Genomic DNA, 17,307 nt, shown 5'->3' with positions numbered 1-17,307 from the left:
AGTAGAAATATATTTCTCTTATATCGTTTTAAATATTTCGCTAATCTTATTCAATAAATGCCTTCGTTCCTAAATTTTAGGCGAGAGAAATTATACAATATGGATCCTCGCGATCTTTCGTTTCGTATCACATTATTTGCAATATGTAGTGTAAGCATTTAATTTGGTCAGTGGATTTCTTTAAATTAATTGTATTTAAAACATCTTACTCGACTCGTTTAATAAATATATCTATTTCTAAATTTCAGTTTGAGAGAATTATATAAATTACTGGGATTTTCGCGATGTTTGTTTCGCATCACATTATTTGAAACATATAATAGATAGTTTGGTTAGAAGCTTTCGTTATAAAAGATTAGATCAATAAATATCAATAAACACTTAATCGAGGATTAGTTAAAAGAAACGTTTAAAAAATGTTTATATATTTTGTATCTGTAAAATATTCGGAAAGCATTGGTCTATAGTTTCGGACTTGCTCTTGCACGTTGTATCGCCCCATATATCCGTAACCATTACTATCACTGCACCCTGTATGTAGAATGCACCAATTTTGACACGAGATTTTGATCAGTATGGTACAACGCGTACCGTCTACCCAACTTCCGAGTAAAAACAATCCTTCAAGCAATTCCTTACGTTTACAGAGCTGCGAATGTCGAGGCAATTAGAGCGCGTTTTTAGTATCATACAAAATGCTATGTATATGTATATATGTATATATATATATACGTATGTAGTATCAATGCGAAATGACAGCAGTGGATCATTGTCGTCGGGAAAAGTGTAAGTGTACAAAAGATCGTTTTTTTTTTCGCTACATATTGCTGCATTTAGTCGCATCTTTTTTCCCCCCCGCTTTTAATCAACTCGACGCGTTGTAGACGCTCCGATTGCGCACCGACATTTCACGCAGTCCCATCAAAGAGAAACTCACCCCTAATGCGACGATCTTTGTCGTCGCGTTAAGGATAAACGAGACCCCGGAAGCGGAACGTGTCCGTTCGTATTTACAACGCGTTGAGTCCTCGGGGCGAGTGCACACCGCAATTCCCAACTATTCGCACAACCAAGTAAGTATACAATTCGTTATACAAAAATAAATCTCTTTGTGAGAATCGTGTAGCGCGCGCGCCTTTGATCTAAGAAGCGTTCGATTCACGCTGCAATTCGTTCTTTGGATTGGAGACAATGAACGTCGACGCTGTGGCCCGCGTATACGTTAAGAATATTCAGAGTCGGCTAAAAAAAACAAGAGTCGGGTACGATCGATCCGCGAGAAACATAGAAATCGATGAGAAACACGGGACCACGGGCACCGACATTTTTGCAATCGTTGTCGATCGTCGAAATGGTCGAGAACAATGTTTTCAGCTGCTCGTGAAGCGACCTTACGATTAAACGAGACGCTTCGATGTTCGTTAAACGACACTCCGAACGGTAAAAGTTTAAAGTACACGGTGCATTTCGAGTTTGCTTAAAATTACAGATACATCGGAGTATTCTTTTTATCAGGTTTTTCCTTTTAAATGATATTCGTGGTGATAATCGAGAAAGGTGTCGGGGAATCCTTTGAGATCATGTAAATTAATAATAAATGCGTTCCTGAAATTTATCCCCGGGACAAGGACGTGTCAGGTTTCGATACAATTTTCAAATTTCACAAAGCGTTTCGATCTGCGGGCGAACCGGTCCTTCGATTCCCTTCGTCTAAAATTGCCGTCTACCTCTACCAAGTAAAATAGAAAAAATAACAGCCTGTTCTTCCGTTATAAAATTCGCTCGACCTCTTGTACGCGGGAGTTCAATTCCAAGTCTTCTTTAATCTCACTCGTGAGCCTTGTCGACCCCTACTGTTTCCACCTTGCTCCTCGTTCATCGTCGCAAGCATTCGAATCTCTTTGAAACGGTCTCGTTGCACGCACGAGCGTGTCAGCGTTCACGATTTTTATCGAGAAGTTCCGTTTTAGCGACGGAACGACGAATCGTGCGGCTCATCGACCGGTTCGATCGAGGAGCCTGGATCCCGGGCCGACGAGATCGATCGATCGGATCAGATCGATACGGCTTCTCCTGATCAGATAACGCACCCCTTGAGTCCTTCGGGAGTGACGACGACATCGCGATCTTCACGAGACGGTCGTCACGAGCTAGTGATTGTGATTGTAGAGGTGCCACCTCTGCGTTTCGGCGTTCGAGTCGCATTTCTCCGCGGTGATGCCCCTCTGCGCCTGGAATCTCGAATCCACGCACACCGGGATCCTCGAGTGTCGAATCAGTCCGCCCTCCAGGTGCCTCCACTTTTGGTTCTCGCTACCGTCGCAAATTTGCATCAGCAACGTGGTGCCCTTCGCGTACACCGGCAGGGTAAGACAGAGGTCGTGATGTTTTATCAGACCGTCCTTCGTTAGGCCCCATTCCTGAAAACGGACCCAAGTGTGATTTAAAACGATCGTAGCTAGCCATTTCATAGAGATTTATCATTCTATTTAGTTGTGGCGATTCAAATTTAAGGGATGAGAATATCTTTCGAAATTCGAGTCTTCCGACTTTAAAAATCAGCGATATGTAAGGAAGTTGTGCTCACGATATGGATTATTTGTACCCGACTACGTATTTTTAATCTGTTAATCGAACAATGGACGGTGTTCCAGATGGTACTCGAACGATAGCCAGTATCTCTGTTAACGTAACATCCCTCCTCCCCTGTATTGTTTAGGGAAGTGACAGCTACGATAAGTGGATCCCTTTTCAGAGAATAAAGGGAGTCGATGAAAATAATTAAGCACTCTAATAACTCACATTGTCCATTGTCCTTGCAGGCTACCAATTGAATACTATTTGGGACGCGTCTCTTTCATTTATTAATTGATCGGATGGCGAAATGAACATCTGTGGATAGTGACCAGTGACCCAAATATAGCTACGTTAAATAGATGATATACCTGCGTCGTCGGAGCTTCGTTAAAACGATAGCTTTTGACGGTACATTGATAAATTAATTAAAAAAAAATTAACGGGGTTGAAACCAGGAATAGGTCGTTATAAATATTAAAATTATCTCGCGTAGCTTTGAGACAAGAGACGGTTCGTGTCTGGAGGATCCTTTAATGTTTTATCCGGGCACGAAATCCTTTGGGGGATGATTAAAGTGCAGAATTGAATGGACGGATTAATACCGCGAACCGAAACGAAGAGTTATTTCGGTAAAACAACCGCAGTGGACTATCCAGCCGGTCGAGTTTACTTAGAACACACACCGCTTGAATAATGAACCGGCGTACTTACTTGGTTACCGCCAGTGTCGTGACACGGATAAAGTCCCACGTTCCCGTCTAGTAGATGCCCCATGCTATCCAGGCACGCGGTTCCTTGCTTCAGGGATCCCCCTGGCCCGCCCTCGCTGGTGGGTATAACTAATTCGGGATACACGTTTTTCAGATACCAACTGAAGGGCTTGCAGTGCAATTTCCGCTTCAGCTCCATTCTGTCTTGAATACTAAAACGAAATGGGCGTCGTTTTATTAATACGGCTCACGTGCGCTGACGCGCGTTTTAATGAAATCGACTATCGGTATTTCGTCCCGTTCCTGTGCCGTAAATCGACCCGCCGCGGGAAATAAGACGGTCCAGGAATTAGTTCGTGATAAACGATCTCGCACGCTTCCAAAGAAAATTGTTCGTTTTCCATTAAATTTCGTCGACGAGGATTTCGAAGTCCGAGGATAATGCTCGTGGAATTAGTTGTGCAACGAGTTCTGAAATCGGTGTTAATTTTGCTTCGAGCTCGTGGGTTTCGAGATTTTGAAAACCATCTCCCGTAGTCGATGAAACTTTTTAGTTTAACACTAAACCCACCACGACCGGTCGTCTGACCGGTTAAACGATCTGTATTTTTTTGTAAAAAGCTGGACAAAATATGGTATCAAATTCTGGCTAGCTTCTGATGAATGTAGGAAATATATAGCGAAGATGAAAGGAGAGAATTTTCGGTTTTCACTGTGTTAGACAGTCTAACAACGCGTATTGAAAATAATAAAACTTTAGGTGAGTGCAGTTCCGAAGCTATTAGCGTTTTATCGATAATTAAGCCTCTGTTAGAAGCGGCACAGCTTCCCCTTTGATCTGGCTTTTGGTTTTTGTCGATCCGACTTTTCGTTTTCGAGATATCGTAATTTAAATGAAGGGCTAATTTTTAAAATTCCACTCTCCGCCTATTAACGCGTATTAAAAATACCAAAACTTTAGACGCGTGTAGTTCTGAAACTACTAGTGTTTTATTAATAATTGAGCCACTGTTAGAAGCGGCAAGGCCTCCCCTTTAAAATGGTTTTTGGTTTTTGTCGATCCGACTTCCCGTTTTCGAGATATCGTAATTTATGTAAATAGGTAATTTTAAAGAAATTCTCTTATGGCGCTTCCCGTGTTAAAACAGGCTACTACCGCGTATTGAAATTACTAAAACTTTAATTACTTGCAGTTTCGAAATTATTAGTATTTTCTCCATTATTGAGCCACTGTTAGCGGCGGCAAAGCTTCCTCTTTAAAATGGTTTTTGGTTTTTGACGATCCGACTTTCCGTTTTCGAGATATCGCAATTTATGTAAATGATAATTTTTCTTAATTCGACTCTCTCTGTCTCCGTCTAGCGCGTCGGACCTCTCCTTCGCTCGTGCGTCGTGCTGACCTACCCCACGAACGTGACTGCCGTGACCTAGTTCCGCGTAGTATTTCCAAGAATTTACTACGCGCTACTATTTACGCGCGCGCGGCCATTCCTCTCGCGTCAATGAAACTTAAACAAATGTTCGAACCCCTGTATCTCCGAAACTAGCCACCGCATCGACTTGAAATTAAAACTGTCATATCTCCGGAACTAATAAAGCTATCGACTCGTACAAACGCTCATTTTAAAGGGTATTTCATCCCCTATCCGATGACTATACCAACCACTATATTTTATGCTATCTTCTATGTTTATTTTGCAATTTACTTTGACGCTACATACTAAAAGAAGTTTCTGCAACTCCCATTGATTATACGACCGGTGTGCGATGAAACTAGACTATAAATTGTTTATTTAATTGAAAATGAATTTAAATATGTATACAGGGTGTTCGGCCACCCCTGGGAAAAATTTTAATAGAGGATTCTAGAGGCTAAAATAAGACGACAATCAAGAATACCAATTTGTCGATGGAGGCTTCGTTAAAAAGTTATTAACAATTAAATTCAAAAATTTCAAATCGTTCTGGAAAAATTATTTTCGGTTGTGAGGGTCAATTACAATCATTTTTGGTGAATACACATACTTCCGAAATCCTACCCACTTTCGAAAAAAAAATTCGAGAAGATGTGAAATTTTTCGACGGAAAAAAAAAATTTCAAATCGTTTCGGAAAAATTATTTTCGGTTGCGGGGGTCAATTGCAAGCATTTTTGGTCAACAGACATACCCCCGAAATCCTACTCAGTTTCGAGAAAAAAATTCATTACCGAAAATTTCATGTCTGACCATAGCGTCGACATGTTTCACTGAATTTTCATGCGTATCTTTAAAACGTCATAACTTCTGAACGGATTGGACGATTTTAATGTTTAAAAAAACAAACTACGCGTATTTTGATAGAGAATAAGTACAAATAGCAAAAATATTCGAAAAGTTGGTCCTTGTCCCCGCAAAATGAGAAAAACCCCATAAAAATGGTCAAATTTTCAAACAGCCATAACTCCTACAATTGTGAATATATTTCACTGAAACTTTTTTCTAAAGTAGAGCTCATGGGTACCTACAAAAAAGTATTAGACAACTTTTCTGTAGGGCGGATGTCAGCGTAATTACTATCCCAGCATGTTTTCGTAAATAATTGTTTTCTCTGGAACTATGGTATCGACTTGAAACAAAATTCGTTTTCAATGGCATTTTATCTTCTATCCGATGACAGTTAAGAAATTTTGATGTAGTTTGTACATTTTCTGTATGAAGCTAAAGTACGATTTTGTACTGTATGATTTTTAAATTACCTTGCGAATAAACTTCAAAACACAACTTTCTATACATATAATGGAAAAATTAGAAGTACGTTGCCTCGTAAAAGAGAAAAAGAAATTGATCGTTTGACCGGTCATGATAGGAATGGGTATACACGAAGTGTCGGTAGGTTTAGTGTTAAAAAATATCGAAAACTTGGTATTGAATTTTACAACGTGTCTTCGAATGGCGAACGTTTTGGGAATATAATTGATGAAGGGTTCTCACTTTCCGTAGGGGATGTTGCGCGCCAGAGGCACCGCGTTGTAGTAGAACTGTTTATAATCGTCCATCCACACCTCGGCCGCTCGTCTGGTGTTCCGCGCGAAAACGTTTCCGCTACCCCCGGGGAACGAGTAGGGGTGGCGTTTTCGAAACACGTGGCCGACGCGCGAACACGGAATAATTTCCAAGCTGCCACCGCATTGCCACACCCGGAACGATATCTCTGAAAAGCCCCCATCAATGGTTCAACGCTTTCGTCTTGAATCACATTTCAAAATTCCTCTTTCATCCCCTCTTTTCAAATGAATTTCTTTCAACATTTGCGGATTCGTAGATCCATATGATCATCGTTAACCCTGTAACTGATGTAATCTCTTTTTTCAGTGCAATCAGACACTGTTTCGAGTATCATTTAGGATTTCATAGACTTAAGAGAAAATTGACAACGGTGACATAGATCTACGAATGTGGAGGTTTCTTCGAATAGACCTTGAAAACTCACCGAGATTCTCCCCACCCCAGACATCCATCTGAGTGTCGTACTTTCCCAGTTTCTCGAAGTACGCTTTATTGATGACGAATAGGCCGCCGGCGATCATTGGCGTTCTGATCGCTTGCGTGGGATCCTTTTGCCTGGCTTGCCTCTCGATTTGGCTCAGGTATTCCCACTTGAACACTAGACTCCAGTCGAACCCACCCCTCAGGTCCGCTGACGCCCCTAAATATACAGAAATTGTATCGAAACATTACGATGCATTGGAAATAAACAGAGCGAAATTCTTATCTGGATAAAAATTTCAAATAACGAAAAACAAATAGATGTTAATTTTGAAAAGGTATCGACAGTGACTAGAATACGTTTCGTAAGGACAGTACCGATATATTGGAAGGTATCCATGCTGATCACATCGATCACGGGACATACGACTCTCGTTGGATCTTCCGCTACCCTTTCTAAGAGAGGCTCCAACCAGTCGGCATTGCATTCACAATGCGAATCCAGGAACGTTAGTACACTCGCGGTGGCTGCATCCGCGCCCCTCACCCTCGACCTCATCAAACCCTCCCTCTTCTCGTTCCGTATCACACGCACTTTATGTATCCTCGATAGCTCTTCGCCGTCCTCGGCTGAAAATTACAAAAATACAAGCGAAGTTACGTAAAGTGTTCAAAGCACAAAAAGTATGTCCTTTTTGATCTATTTTTCCTTTTGACATTTTGCTCGCTAGTCTCATTATAATATTTTGATGAAAATTAGAGAAATCGAAGCTTACGATGATCGCTAAAGTCGTCCACCAGTATGATTTCTTTGATCAGATGCTCGGGACTCCTGTTCAGCACGCTGAAAGTAAAAATACATTTAATCTTGGCATTACTTTCGCCCCCCAGGCATGTTGTAACAGGCCAAGGAAAATTTCCACGCAGAAATTAAACGTTTCTAATTTTATCGAATGGCGTAATTGTGTCGCAGACGTTCCCTCAAAACGACAACGATCCTCTTTTAAATAAGTTTCTTGCTCTGCGTTCCGTGCACCCTCCACCTCGAGACTTGGTTACGGGAAAAATTCTTACCCCGCAGAACGTGGCCCGTAATCTCGTTCGAGTCGCCTAACGTTACGTCGTGGAAAAGCGTTTCAATTAAGAGGCGAACGTTCGCGAGGGAAATCTCTGATTCGAGCTACTGCATCGGGGAAAATGAAAGACGAAATCGGACATATTTACGATCATCTCTAAACCCCCAAAACTGTCGACCACTTTCTAAAATTGCGTGGAAAATGTCTGAATCGATTTTTTTAAATTAGTTCTCTAATTTTATTCTTCACGAATAAAAAAGTGTCCGTGGAAAAATATGATATTACGTAAAAATGGTAATTTTGGTAGATGCGTTCCCCCGGGGGGGCTATGCTCTTGAATTTTTGAATATATCAATAAACGTCGTCGAAGTATTTTGACGCCTTTGATATTTATTTTTGCTGTCGATTTATTTGAATACACAGGTTTGTACGTACACGTTCGCTCGCGTGCGTTCTGCATGGTCACCGAACTGATGCGATTTCTTATGCAAGGCGAAAGAAAAATTCACGGAATCCAATCGAGAATGTTTACACATGGCGTACCTTATGCCATCGTAAAGTCGATTTCCTTGAAAACGGTTCGCGCAAACACATTTTATTTTATATTTTCGATCCAGTTTTGCGTTCGAGGAATTATTATATTTTGTCTCGGTTCTGTTTGTAGAAAATATACTCAGGGAAGACGAGGGACAGAATTAATCGTAAATCGTTCGGTTCTCGAATTCTCGCAGGATCCATTGCGTTATATTGCACATTTTTCATCCTGCGTAATTGTCTCGGACGCAAGAGTTTCAAAAATCCTTCTAAGTCCACGCAGTTCTTCATATTTCGCGCGTGATTTATCGCCATCGTGCTCCTTGAGTATAATACGCGCGGGGGCGAGTAATGGGCATGGAAAGATGGAACGATGGAACGACGATTAGGAAATTCCGTTGGTCGTCGTCTTGCGCTTCTGACCTGCATCCGAGAATTTTCTCGAGTCTTCCTCGTGGCGGATCTTCGCGCAGGAATTTTATTTTAAACTTGCTGTTTCGAACGGAAATTAAATTTAACACACCGATCGAATCGAATAGAAAAATGCAAATATCAATTATTATTTACGAACTTTACGTAGTTGGTCACGCGACGATTTTGAAAATAAAACCCTGCGCTGCGTACGCCTAACCCTGCTATCGCGCGAATGACAATTACGCGACTAGAAATTTCACGTCATGTGTGTCACAGCGAATACCTCACGACAGTTCTGAGCAGCGTCGACCGTGCCTCGTTGTGGAACGTAATTATGACCGAGGTGGGAGGCAGATCTCTCCTCCACTGCTTCATTCGACACCTGGAACAAAAAGGATTGAAATCCCACGTTTAGAATATTCCCTCTCGCAATCTCTTTGTTTAATATTTACACAGTTACTCGTTGAACCAGGGAACTCTGAACGGATTCGAATTATTATTACGAGGCTCTTCGTTTCTGGAAAATGGAAAACAGGAAATAGAATTCTTTTTTTTTATTCGTGAAATAAATATCCTTCGTGTGCCTCGAGTTACCCGCAGCTGTGACATGTTTTTCCTTACAAAAGAATTTTGATTTGACCTGTCGGGAATAATTACATCATGTATAAAAAACAGAATAATTCCATCATTTTAAACAAGAAACTTGGCTGGTTTACCAAACGTTCATTCCTCTAAAAAATTGTAAAATTATTCGAATAAAATTTCGCGAAGTTAAGAGTCAGAGGATGAATGCGATAAAGGAGCGAAAAGAAGCGACTCCTTGAAACGGACAAGTTTGATACCTTAATTATTCAGGGGGAACTTAGAATCGAGATTCGCGTAATGAGCTTTCCCCAGTGAAATACTAGACGACGTATAATTAGGTCGTCAACTCGTCGAAGGATCGATAGACGCTTCATCGGGTTTCTTCCCGGCGTTATCTGTCGTAACGTCCGTTAATATGCTTATCGTTTTATCCCAAGAGGATTCTCGGGCCGGTTCGACGCTAGCAAGGTACGTAACACGTTGTTCCGTGGACGATTAAATATTGCCTTCGATTATTGGAACGGTCCATCGACGGATATTGCCTGATTATCGATCTGCGTGACGTTCCACTGATTTCGACGAACAGCCCCATATGGAATCGAGTTCTACCAGCTATTAAATCCTAGATGTTCTCTACAATATTATCACAAAGACTTTTCGAAGACCAGGTTACACATAAAAGCTTATTTTTAAATTCAAAAGCCAAACATAATTCGTTCAACTTGTGATTCAAAGAAAATCCAATCTGGAACGATCAAAGTCGCGCGCACGGTTATTTGCAATAATTTGGTATAAGTATATGAATACAGATCGTAGCTTACTGTCGCGGACAGCGGCGCATAATTCAGCCCAGCGTAATATACGACAGGCTATTCTTCGCAGCAATATTTCATAATGTAAAATATCCGTTATATTCGTACGCTGTATTTGCATTTTATTGTATCCAAAAGAGCTTCACGTTAATATTAAATCATAAATAAACAAATATGATAATTCCGGCGGAGTTTACGTTGAACGTAGTACGCGCGACGTTTAGGGGATGAAAAAGACGGGGTCGGGGGTGGGTTAGGAGCGTCGCGCGAAGCCAACGGAAACCAAATAGAGGGAGAGCAAGAAAAAGGAGGACGATCGTTTTGGCGCGGCACGCCGACACGAGGGGTACATAAATGCGACTAGACGGCTAGAACGATCCCAATATGTCAGTCCCACTTTTACCGAGATAAACTCGAGGAACGTGTACGGAATGCATCCACGTGTAACGTTGCGTTTCGACCGTCCACTCCTACGTCGAGATTGTAAAAGTTCACCGATGAGATTATCGACCGACGGCCATTATTACAGCTCCGTGGCGAGTCGACACCGAAAATGTACCACTTGCAGCCCGCGCAGATTTTCCGACCGTTTCTCGCGATATTAATAACTTTACCAAGCGTAGTTTGCGCGCGACACGCGACCGTTTTACATTGACGAAATTCACCGAATGAAAATCGCATCGGAGCGACGTTGGATTAATCGTGTACGGAACAAAGGAAAGAGGGTGTGAGGAGGGTTGAAAGAGAAGGGTTGGGAAAATTACTTTAAAACGCGACAAAGCGGTGTCGGTTTTTGATGGAGGACGAGGAAATGTATTTATACCTGTAATGTATGTATGTATACCCGACGTACCGGGTAGGACCAACGACGCGACACGACCGAAAAGGAACGTTGCTTTTCGAACACAATTTTTCTAAACTCATTCTCGAGAACGGTTTTAAATACTGGTTATTCGATGGGAGACGATTTATTTATTGAACGAACTCGCTGCGACTGAAAGAGAAATATTACTTGTCGCATTAAATAGGAAACGAAGTTTTTGAGAGATCGTCGAATACGATTCTTTTTTTAAATTTGTTTTCGAGGAGATCAGTTTTGAATATTGATCGATTTTTATGGGGGACGAGAAAATATATTTATTGAAGGTATTGTGCGGGACGAACAACGCAAGACCGGAAAGATTACTCGTCACAGAAAATGGAAAATAAAGCTTTTGAGGGATTTTCGAATACAATTTTTTTTCAATCGATTTTCGAGGACGGTTATATTGTATTGATGTTTGATGGAGTAAATGTATTTATTGAACGAATCGAGTAGGATTCGGCTATAAACTTCGCAAAATATTAGCAATTATGATCGACGAAACGCAATAGTCGAAATTTAACAATATGATAGTTATCCGCTTAGTTCGATAAAAATGTGTTCAGTTTTAAAAATTAAATTTTCCAATATTCTTTTATGCTTCGCGCGTCGACGCTCTTCCATGACAGTACACGCGAAACATTTCAACAGATTACCGTCGTTCCATTCGCTATAAAATAACACTTGTTGTACGTTTCATGGAACGAGTGTCTGACCTTTCACCTGTCCTCGTTCCATCAATGAGTAAGAAGAGGATCGACAAACTAATTTGAGAGAGTATAATTTCAGATTAAAGCAACGGACCAGAGGGTCGGAGAGTGGGGAGGCGGGACATATTTGCTGGCAACGAAATTGCAAACGAGCCTTAAAGCGAGCCAGACGCGACGGATCATTCGGATGGTTTAATTCAAAACTTCAATTTCGGCTTTGGTCCCAGCGTTGAAGTGGATAATGCGGCTGGACCGACGATTCGATCGAATTCTCCAACAGGCGACAATGCGTGCACGACAGAATTGGCACGCGGGTACGAAAACAAGAACAGTAACGATCGGTGAGTCTGCACGAACGTGTACAAGACAAAGCATTTAAACTTTAAATTTTAAAGCGACCACTTGCAGCGAAATTTGTTCTCGATTACTCGTAATAATTGTCGGCGTTAAAAATCTTTTCTGCGTTCCATCGATCAAACTTTATACTCTGATTTAGTTCAGGTGCATCTCGATCGCATACATTATAAATATTCGTGAAACTCGATCTCGTATATTTTGCAAACAACAGGCGCGTGTTTAATTGGCAAACATCGAGTTTAAAAGCTCGCTGCATTTCGCTAGTCGGAATCAAAGAACGTTCCGCGCCCGGGATCGAGGATGAAGGCGAATAAAGTAAATTCGGACGAGCACGAACGACGCATGTATAAATCTCGAACGCGCGCGAGAGGATTGCATCCACGGATATACGAAGTGCAACACGGTCGCAGGATGAACGATCGCGGTCCACGCGCGAACTGCAATCCGAACGGGCTTTGAATTAATCCCGCGCGGAAGCTGCTTCCGATCTCACATCGAAATGCACTCGTGGACTCGGCAAAGTGGTTACGACGGATCGGTAGAAGAGAAGCCTACGGATGGACGAAAGAGTTTACGAGCCAGCGTATAAATTTGTGCATTCTTTCGTTTCGATGCAATTATTAGAGTTGGCTTCGATCGGGTACCAATCGGGTCTGATCGGTTCGAGATAGAATTCTGGAACAAATATTCGGGTTTTCGAACTTAAAAGCGCGCTGGGCGTTGTCGTACAGTAGTCCCTCGCTATAGTTCGTGCAGTCGGGACCGCGTGGTGCGTAAAATAGAGAGAAACGTTCAATATTTATTCAACTGTTTTTTGAAACAGTGACAATTTAATAAACGAGAGTCTGTAATAAAGAAATTTGAAGTAATTTTTTTGTTTTAAGTTCGCGAAGCGTTCGCGAATAATCGAATTTTTAATTTAATTAGAAACTCGAAAGTTAGGCGCGCGAACTCCATCGGAAGTTATAACATAAAAGTTACATGTATTGAATTAACGTGCTTGACACGACCGGGGGGCAAAATCTGTGCGAAGTGCAACTCAATTAGTTACCGTGATGACGTAGATATTGCGGTCGTAGAGAGACGGGGAAGTAATGCCAAACATCGTGGAACTTCGAGGAATTGAATCGACGAAGATCAGGTACCTACCGATATTTCGAAGTTCCCGTTGTTCAACGTGAAATGGAAATTTACGAAATAGATTTACACAAGGTGTATGCAGGATTCAGAATGCAGGCTCGAAAATAATTCTTAAATATTCTTTGTCGAGTGAGTTGGTGTGCAAGATTCTATTTTCTGAGCTTCTTAACTTCGTTAGTATTCTCGTAATGGAACACTGATTCCTAATATTTGATCGTGCTGAGTGTACTAAATTACTCCAGTCTGGGTATGAAAAGCTTTCGTATTTATTTCACAACGAACGAGAAACAGAGTTATTTTCCAAACGGCCGTGTTCTGGTTCTTATAATCCGAGTTTTACCGTGGCTAGTTTTTCTAGGATGATCGAGAAGCGTGCCAGGTTTTTGTCTCTCTAAACTGTGTCGTGAGCCCCGAGAAGGTTAAGAATCTTCTCCTAAACTGTGTCGTGAGCTTAAAAAGGTTAAGCAGCACTGGTGTAACGCTTGAACGTATCAACACGCGTGCCTTTTGGTTGGGACGCTCGAGTGTCAGAGAATGTAGAAAATTCTGTGAACGTTGGTTGTCCCGTGAAACGCGGGGGGAGGCATTGTGGTGCACGCGTGGACAACCGCGTCGTCGGGCAGCGTGCACCGCGAAATTGCATTTCATGAAATCAGAGTGGACGCGTGCAGAAAAGGTCGCGACCAAAAGTGCCAGACTACGCTTCCGTCGCCTTTGTTTGGCTCGCGCGAAGCGAATGGGATTTTCCCGGCGGACTTTCGAGTCGGGGATCGAGGGAGAGCTTTCGACGGAGACGCGAGTGTCGCGACATGAATTCGACGCCGTCTGTGACGCGGATGCGACCGCGACGCTGTTAATGCGAACTTGAATCGTGCCGGATAAGGGGCCAGAAACGGCTTTCCTCCCGTTTCACATTGTTGACACGCAACAAGATTGCACGAGACTTAAAAAATCGAGATATTCCTTTCCCCTCGTGAATTTGTAATTTCGAGTCTGAACGTTTGCATCATCGTAGAGAAATTTACTTTTTGCTGTTGATAAAAGAAGAGAAATTCCTTTGGCTTTTGACAAGTCATATCTATTTTAATAAAGACTCCAAAGTTAATTTGTAGCCATGTAGGAAGTATACAATATGCAAAAACGTGCTTCGTCGATAGTCAAAGGTGTTCAAACAAGGGATCTATCTCGTTAATTCGAACGAGATAGAACTGGGCGATCAAAGGTTGTCGGGGTCTTGAAATAGTAGCAGTTCCACCGTCTGGTGCAGAGATTATATTTATTACTCGTGTACCGATGCCCAACATCAGTTTTCTCATTTCGCGGCGGAACGGTGTGTATCATACTTTGTGGAAACACGAATGGATGGCGAGATCCCGATACGAGGTGATTAGAGGTCTCGAAAAGGAACATTCGTTCCATTACGAAAGGATTACCGTTCGTCGCGCGAACGTCAACTTCAATTTGAAATTTCATTCCCGTTACATCGAGAATCTCGCCGGTTACAATCCCATCTCGTCGTCCCGCGGAAGCTCTGCGGATTTATTTTCTAAGCCTTTGCGACCCGCGAACGTAAAATCCGCGTCGCGTTTCTTGGACGGAGATATTTATGAAATTTCCATCGCTTTTCACTTCCCGATCGCGGGAATCTTAGATTCGTGGACAGTAGCGTAACGATTAATTTTTAAACTTTTCCGAAAGCCTCGAGTTTCCGTGGAGCGGGTTATACTTGCAATAAAATAGCGACGAAATAGCTGCTTCCCGGTTCGCTTCTTATACTTCTCGCCGATACCACTTTCAATGGAGTATTATCCCTCGATCGAGACGAAGAAAGTTCGATATCGTCGGAGTGCCGTCTATTCCTACGGAGGCAGGAAAAGGGATCTCTACGAAAGCAATACTTCTTTCCAAGGAAACGAAATAATACTACGATCCGTGTTCTCGATCCAAAGCATGGAAGACCGAAAAGCAGCCGATTGAAAGGTCATTGTGTCCCATTGCATTTATACGAACTTTTCAGCAACGATAGTCGCGAATCCTCTCGCGTTGCTTCGACGGATTCGCCGATCAACTCGATTCTCGTTAATATATGGCTTTCACAACTACGTTTCCATCTCAAAGATACATTACCTATGTTATACAATATGAAGAATTTAACCCTTTGCACTCGGAGACTTTTCTTCGACCACCTACTACTAACTCAAACACACTTTCTTACAAAATAGATAGTAAATATCCAAGCAAATTTTTTTTACATTCTTTCCTTATGTATTTTGTTCCATATAAAACAATAATATCGTTGTATTCCCTTAGGACAAATACAAATTCTTTGTTCCTTCAGAGGGGACAGCCGAGTGCAAAGGGTTAACTATCTCTGTTATTTATGGACGTATGAAAAAAATTCCTCAAAATGAAATTACACTATTGGAAAACCCTGACAGTGCGTGACAGATTGACAGTAGTTCGTGCTACGCGTTTAGTTACTTATAAGGCAATGTTTGTTGACTGGGGGCCCGACAAACCCCATTAGAATACTCTAGGGTTAATTGCAATATCGGGGCGATAGAGGGACGAGTTGATATGTAATTGATGCAAACTAAACAGAATAATTTGGGTCGCCTAGCCGGTCGTTTCGATTTCCGCGTTACCGAGTGAATATGCGTTGAACGCAGCCCGGCGATGTAAACGAATAAACGCAGCCACTTGGGGCGATAATTGAACATTTAATTAATCACGCGGAGGTGCGTGCACGAGCCATCGAATTCTGGAACAATCGGCTTTGTTTGGGTAATTACGAAAAACCCAGGTTATTTGTCGGTTGGATAAATAACAGAACGACAATGTTGCTTCGATTTCGGCCGAGCGGCTTGCAAATTCGTCCTGTTACGATGTTTGCTAATTGAATCGCACTTGCGCAAACGCGTAATTCGTGCCGCCCATATGTGTTCGTTTGTCGTAATTTGTTTGAAAGCGCGGAAGAAAAGTCTTTCGGTCGAGTATTCCATCCAATTACAATTATTCTTTCTCTCCGTTCATCTTATAACATATAAACGAGTGTACTATAGTCGATCGACTCTAGTTACAAATAAATTACGGACAGACACGGAAATATCACGCTCGTTAAATGGACAAATTCTCAATCTGAGACGATCTAAAAGCTTGAACTGTTTTTATTTCTCAGGTGTTTCAAGTTAAGTTTGTAGCTTTGGGTCTGGGTTAGGTTTGGGTTAGGAAGAAAAAAGTCTTCCGGTCGATTATTCCATCCAATTATTTGTATAGTTACAAATAAATTACGGACAGACTCGGAAATGTTACACTTGTTAAATGGACAAATTCTTAAACCGGGACGATCTAAAAGCTTGAACTATTTTTATTTCTCAGGTGTTTCGAGTTAAGTTTGTAGCTTTGGGTCTTGCATTTGAAAACGATTATCATCGTCGCAATGAGCCGCGAATCGAGGGCAGATTCGCGACCGTATCGGGGACGAATTTTCAGAGATTGGAATCGATGTCTTCTTAATAACGGTGCATCGGACGAGCATGTGGTTGATTCGTGTGACAATACCGAAACGGGTCGATTCTGCCACCGACATTGTCTCATTCTCGATGATTATTCCTTGTCGAATACGCGCTCCCTGTCCCACTGAAAATCGTGCTTTCTCGTCCACGTACGTTTTTTGTTTCTCGAATGCCATAGGTGCGATACTGGCGTATAAAGAATAATTTACACAATTACAACGTAGTGGCTGTTTTCAAGCTTAACTTCGAAGGTATTACGAAAAATAAATAAATATTTGAGATTTTTTAACTCGAACGCAGGCAAACTTTCCATTCTCGTTATTTCGTAATATCCCACGCATCGAGCGTACCTTTCGATGTTTTTCATCGATTTCTGGTGGCCGATTTCTCCTTATTGGTCGAGAGAGGGCCACTCTTCCGCGGAATAAGAGCGTGGCAGGTGCTTCAGCCCGGCCCGGGCGGTAAATTTCCTGGATTTTATCGGCGAAAATTTAGAGACACCATAAAACCGCGCGTCGAACGAAGACGCATGTTTATGTGTATGGGTAT

The 17,307-nt window shown here is 41.9% G+C and overlaps 1 protein-coding gene across 3 annotated transcripts in view; it reads right to left on the bottom strand.

Moving 5' to 3' along the window:
* Positions 1 to 13: 13 nt before the first annotated feature.
* The window catches only part of Pgant2 (polypeptide N-acetylgalactosaminyltransferase 2), a 228,222-nt gene continuing 210,928 nt past the window's right edge, over positions 14 to 17,307 (bottom strand). For all 3 annotated transcript variants that reach the window (XM_076772692.1, XM_076772693.1, XM_076772694.1), the window contains 7 exons: positions 9,061 to 9,159; positions 7,530 to 7,597; positions 7,132 to 7,383; positions 6,758 to 6,973; positions 6,259 to 6,478; positions 3,289 to 3,499; positions 14 to 2,420 (listed from right to left, as the gene is read on the bottom strand). In XM_076772692.1, coding sequence (XP_076628807.1) covers positions 2,151 to 2,420; positions 3,289 to 3,499; positions 6,259 to 6,478; positions 6,758 to 6,973; positions 7,132 to 7,383; positions 7,530 to 7,597; positions 9,061 to 9,159 — 1,336 coding nt within the window. In that variant the 3' untranslated portion in view covers positions 14 to 2,150. The remainder of the gene's footprint in view (positions 2,421 to 3,288; positions 3,500 to 6,258; positions 6,479 to 6,757; positions 6,974 to 7,131; positions 7,384 to 7,529; positions 7,598 to 9,060; positions 9,160 to 17,307) is intronic.

Source organism: Colletes latitarsis, chromosome 9, assembly GCF_051014445.1.
Source record: "Colletes latitarsis isolate SP2378_abdomen chromosome 9, iyColLati1, whole genome shotgun sequence".
Lineage (NCBI taxonomy): Eukaryota > Metazoa > Arthropoda > Insecta > Hymenoptera > Colletidae > Colletes > Colletes latitarsis.
The sequence above is the reverse complement of the archived record's forward strand: the minus strand, read 5'-3'. Positions and strand labels throughout refer to the sequence as shown.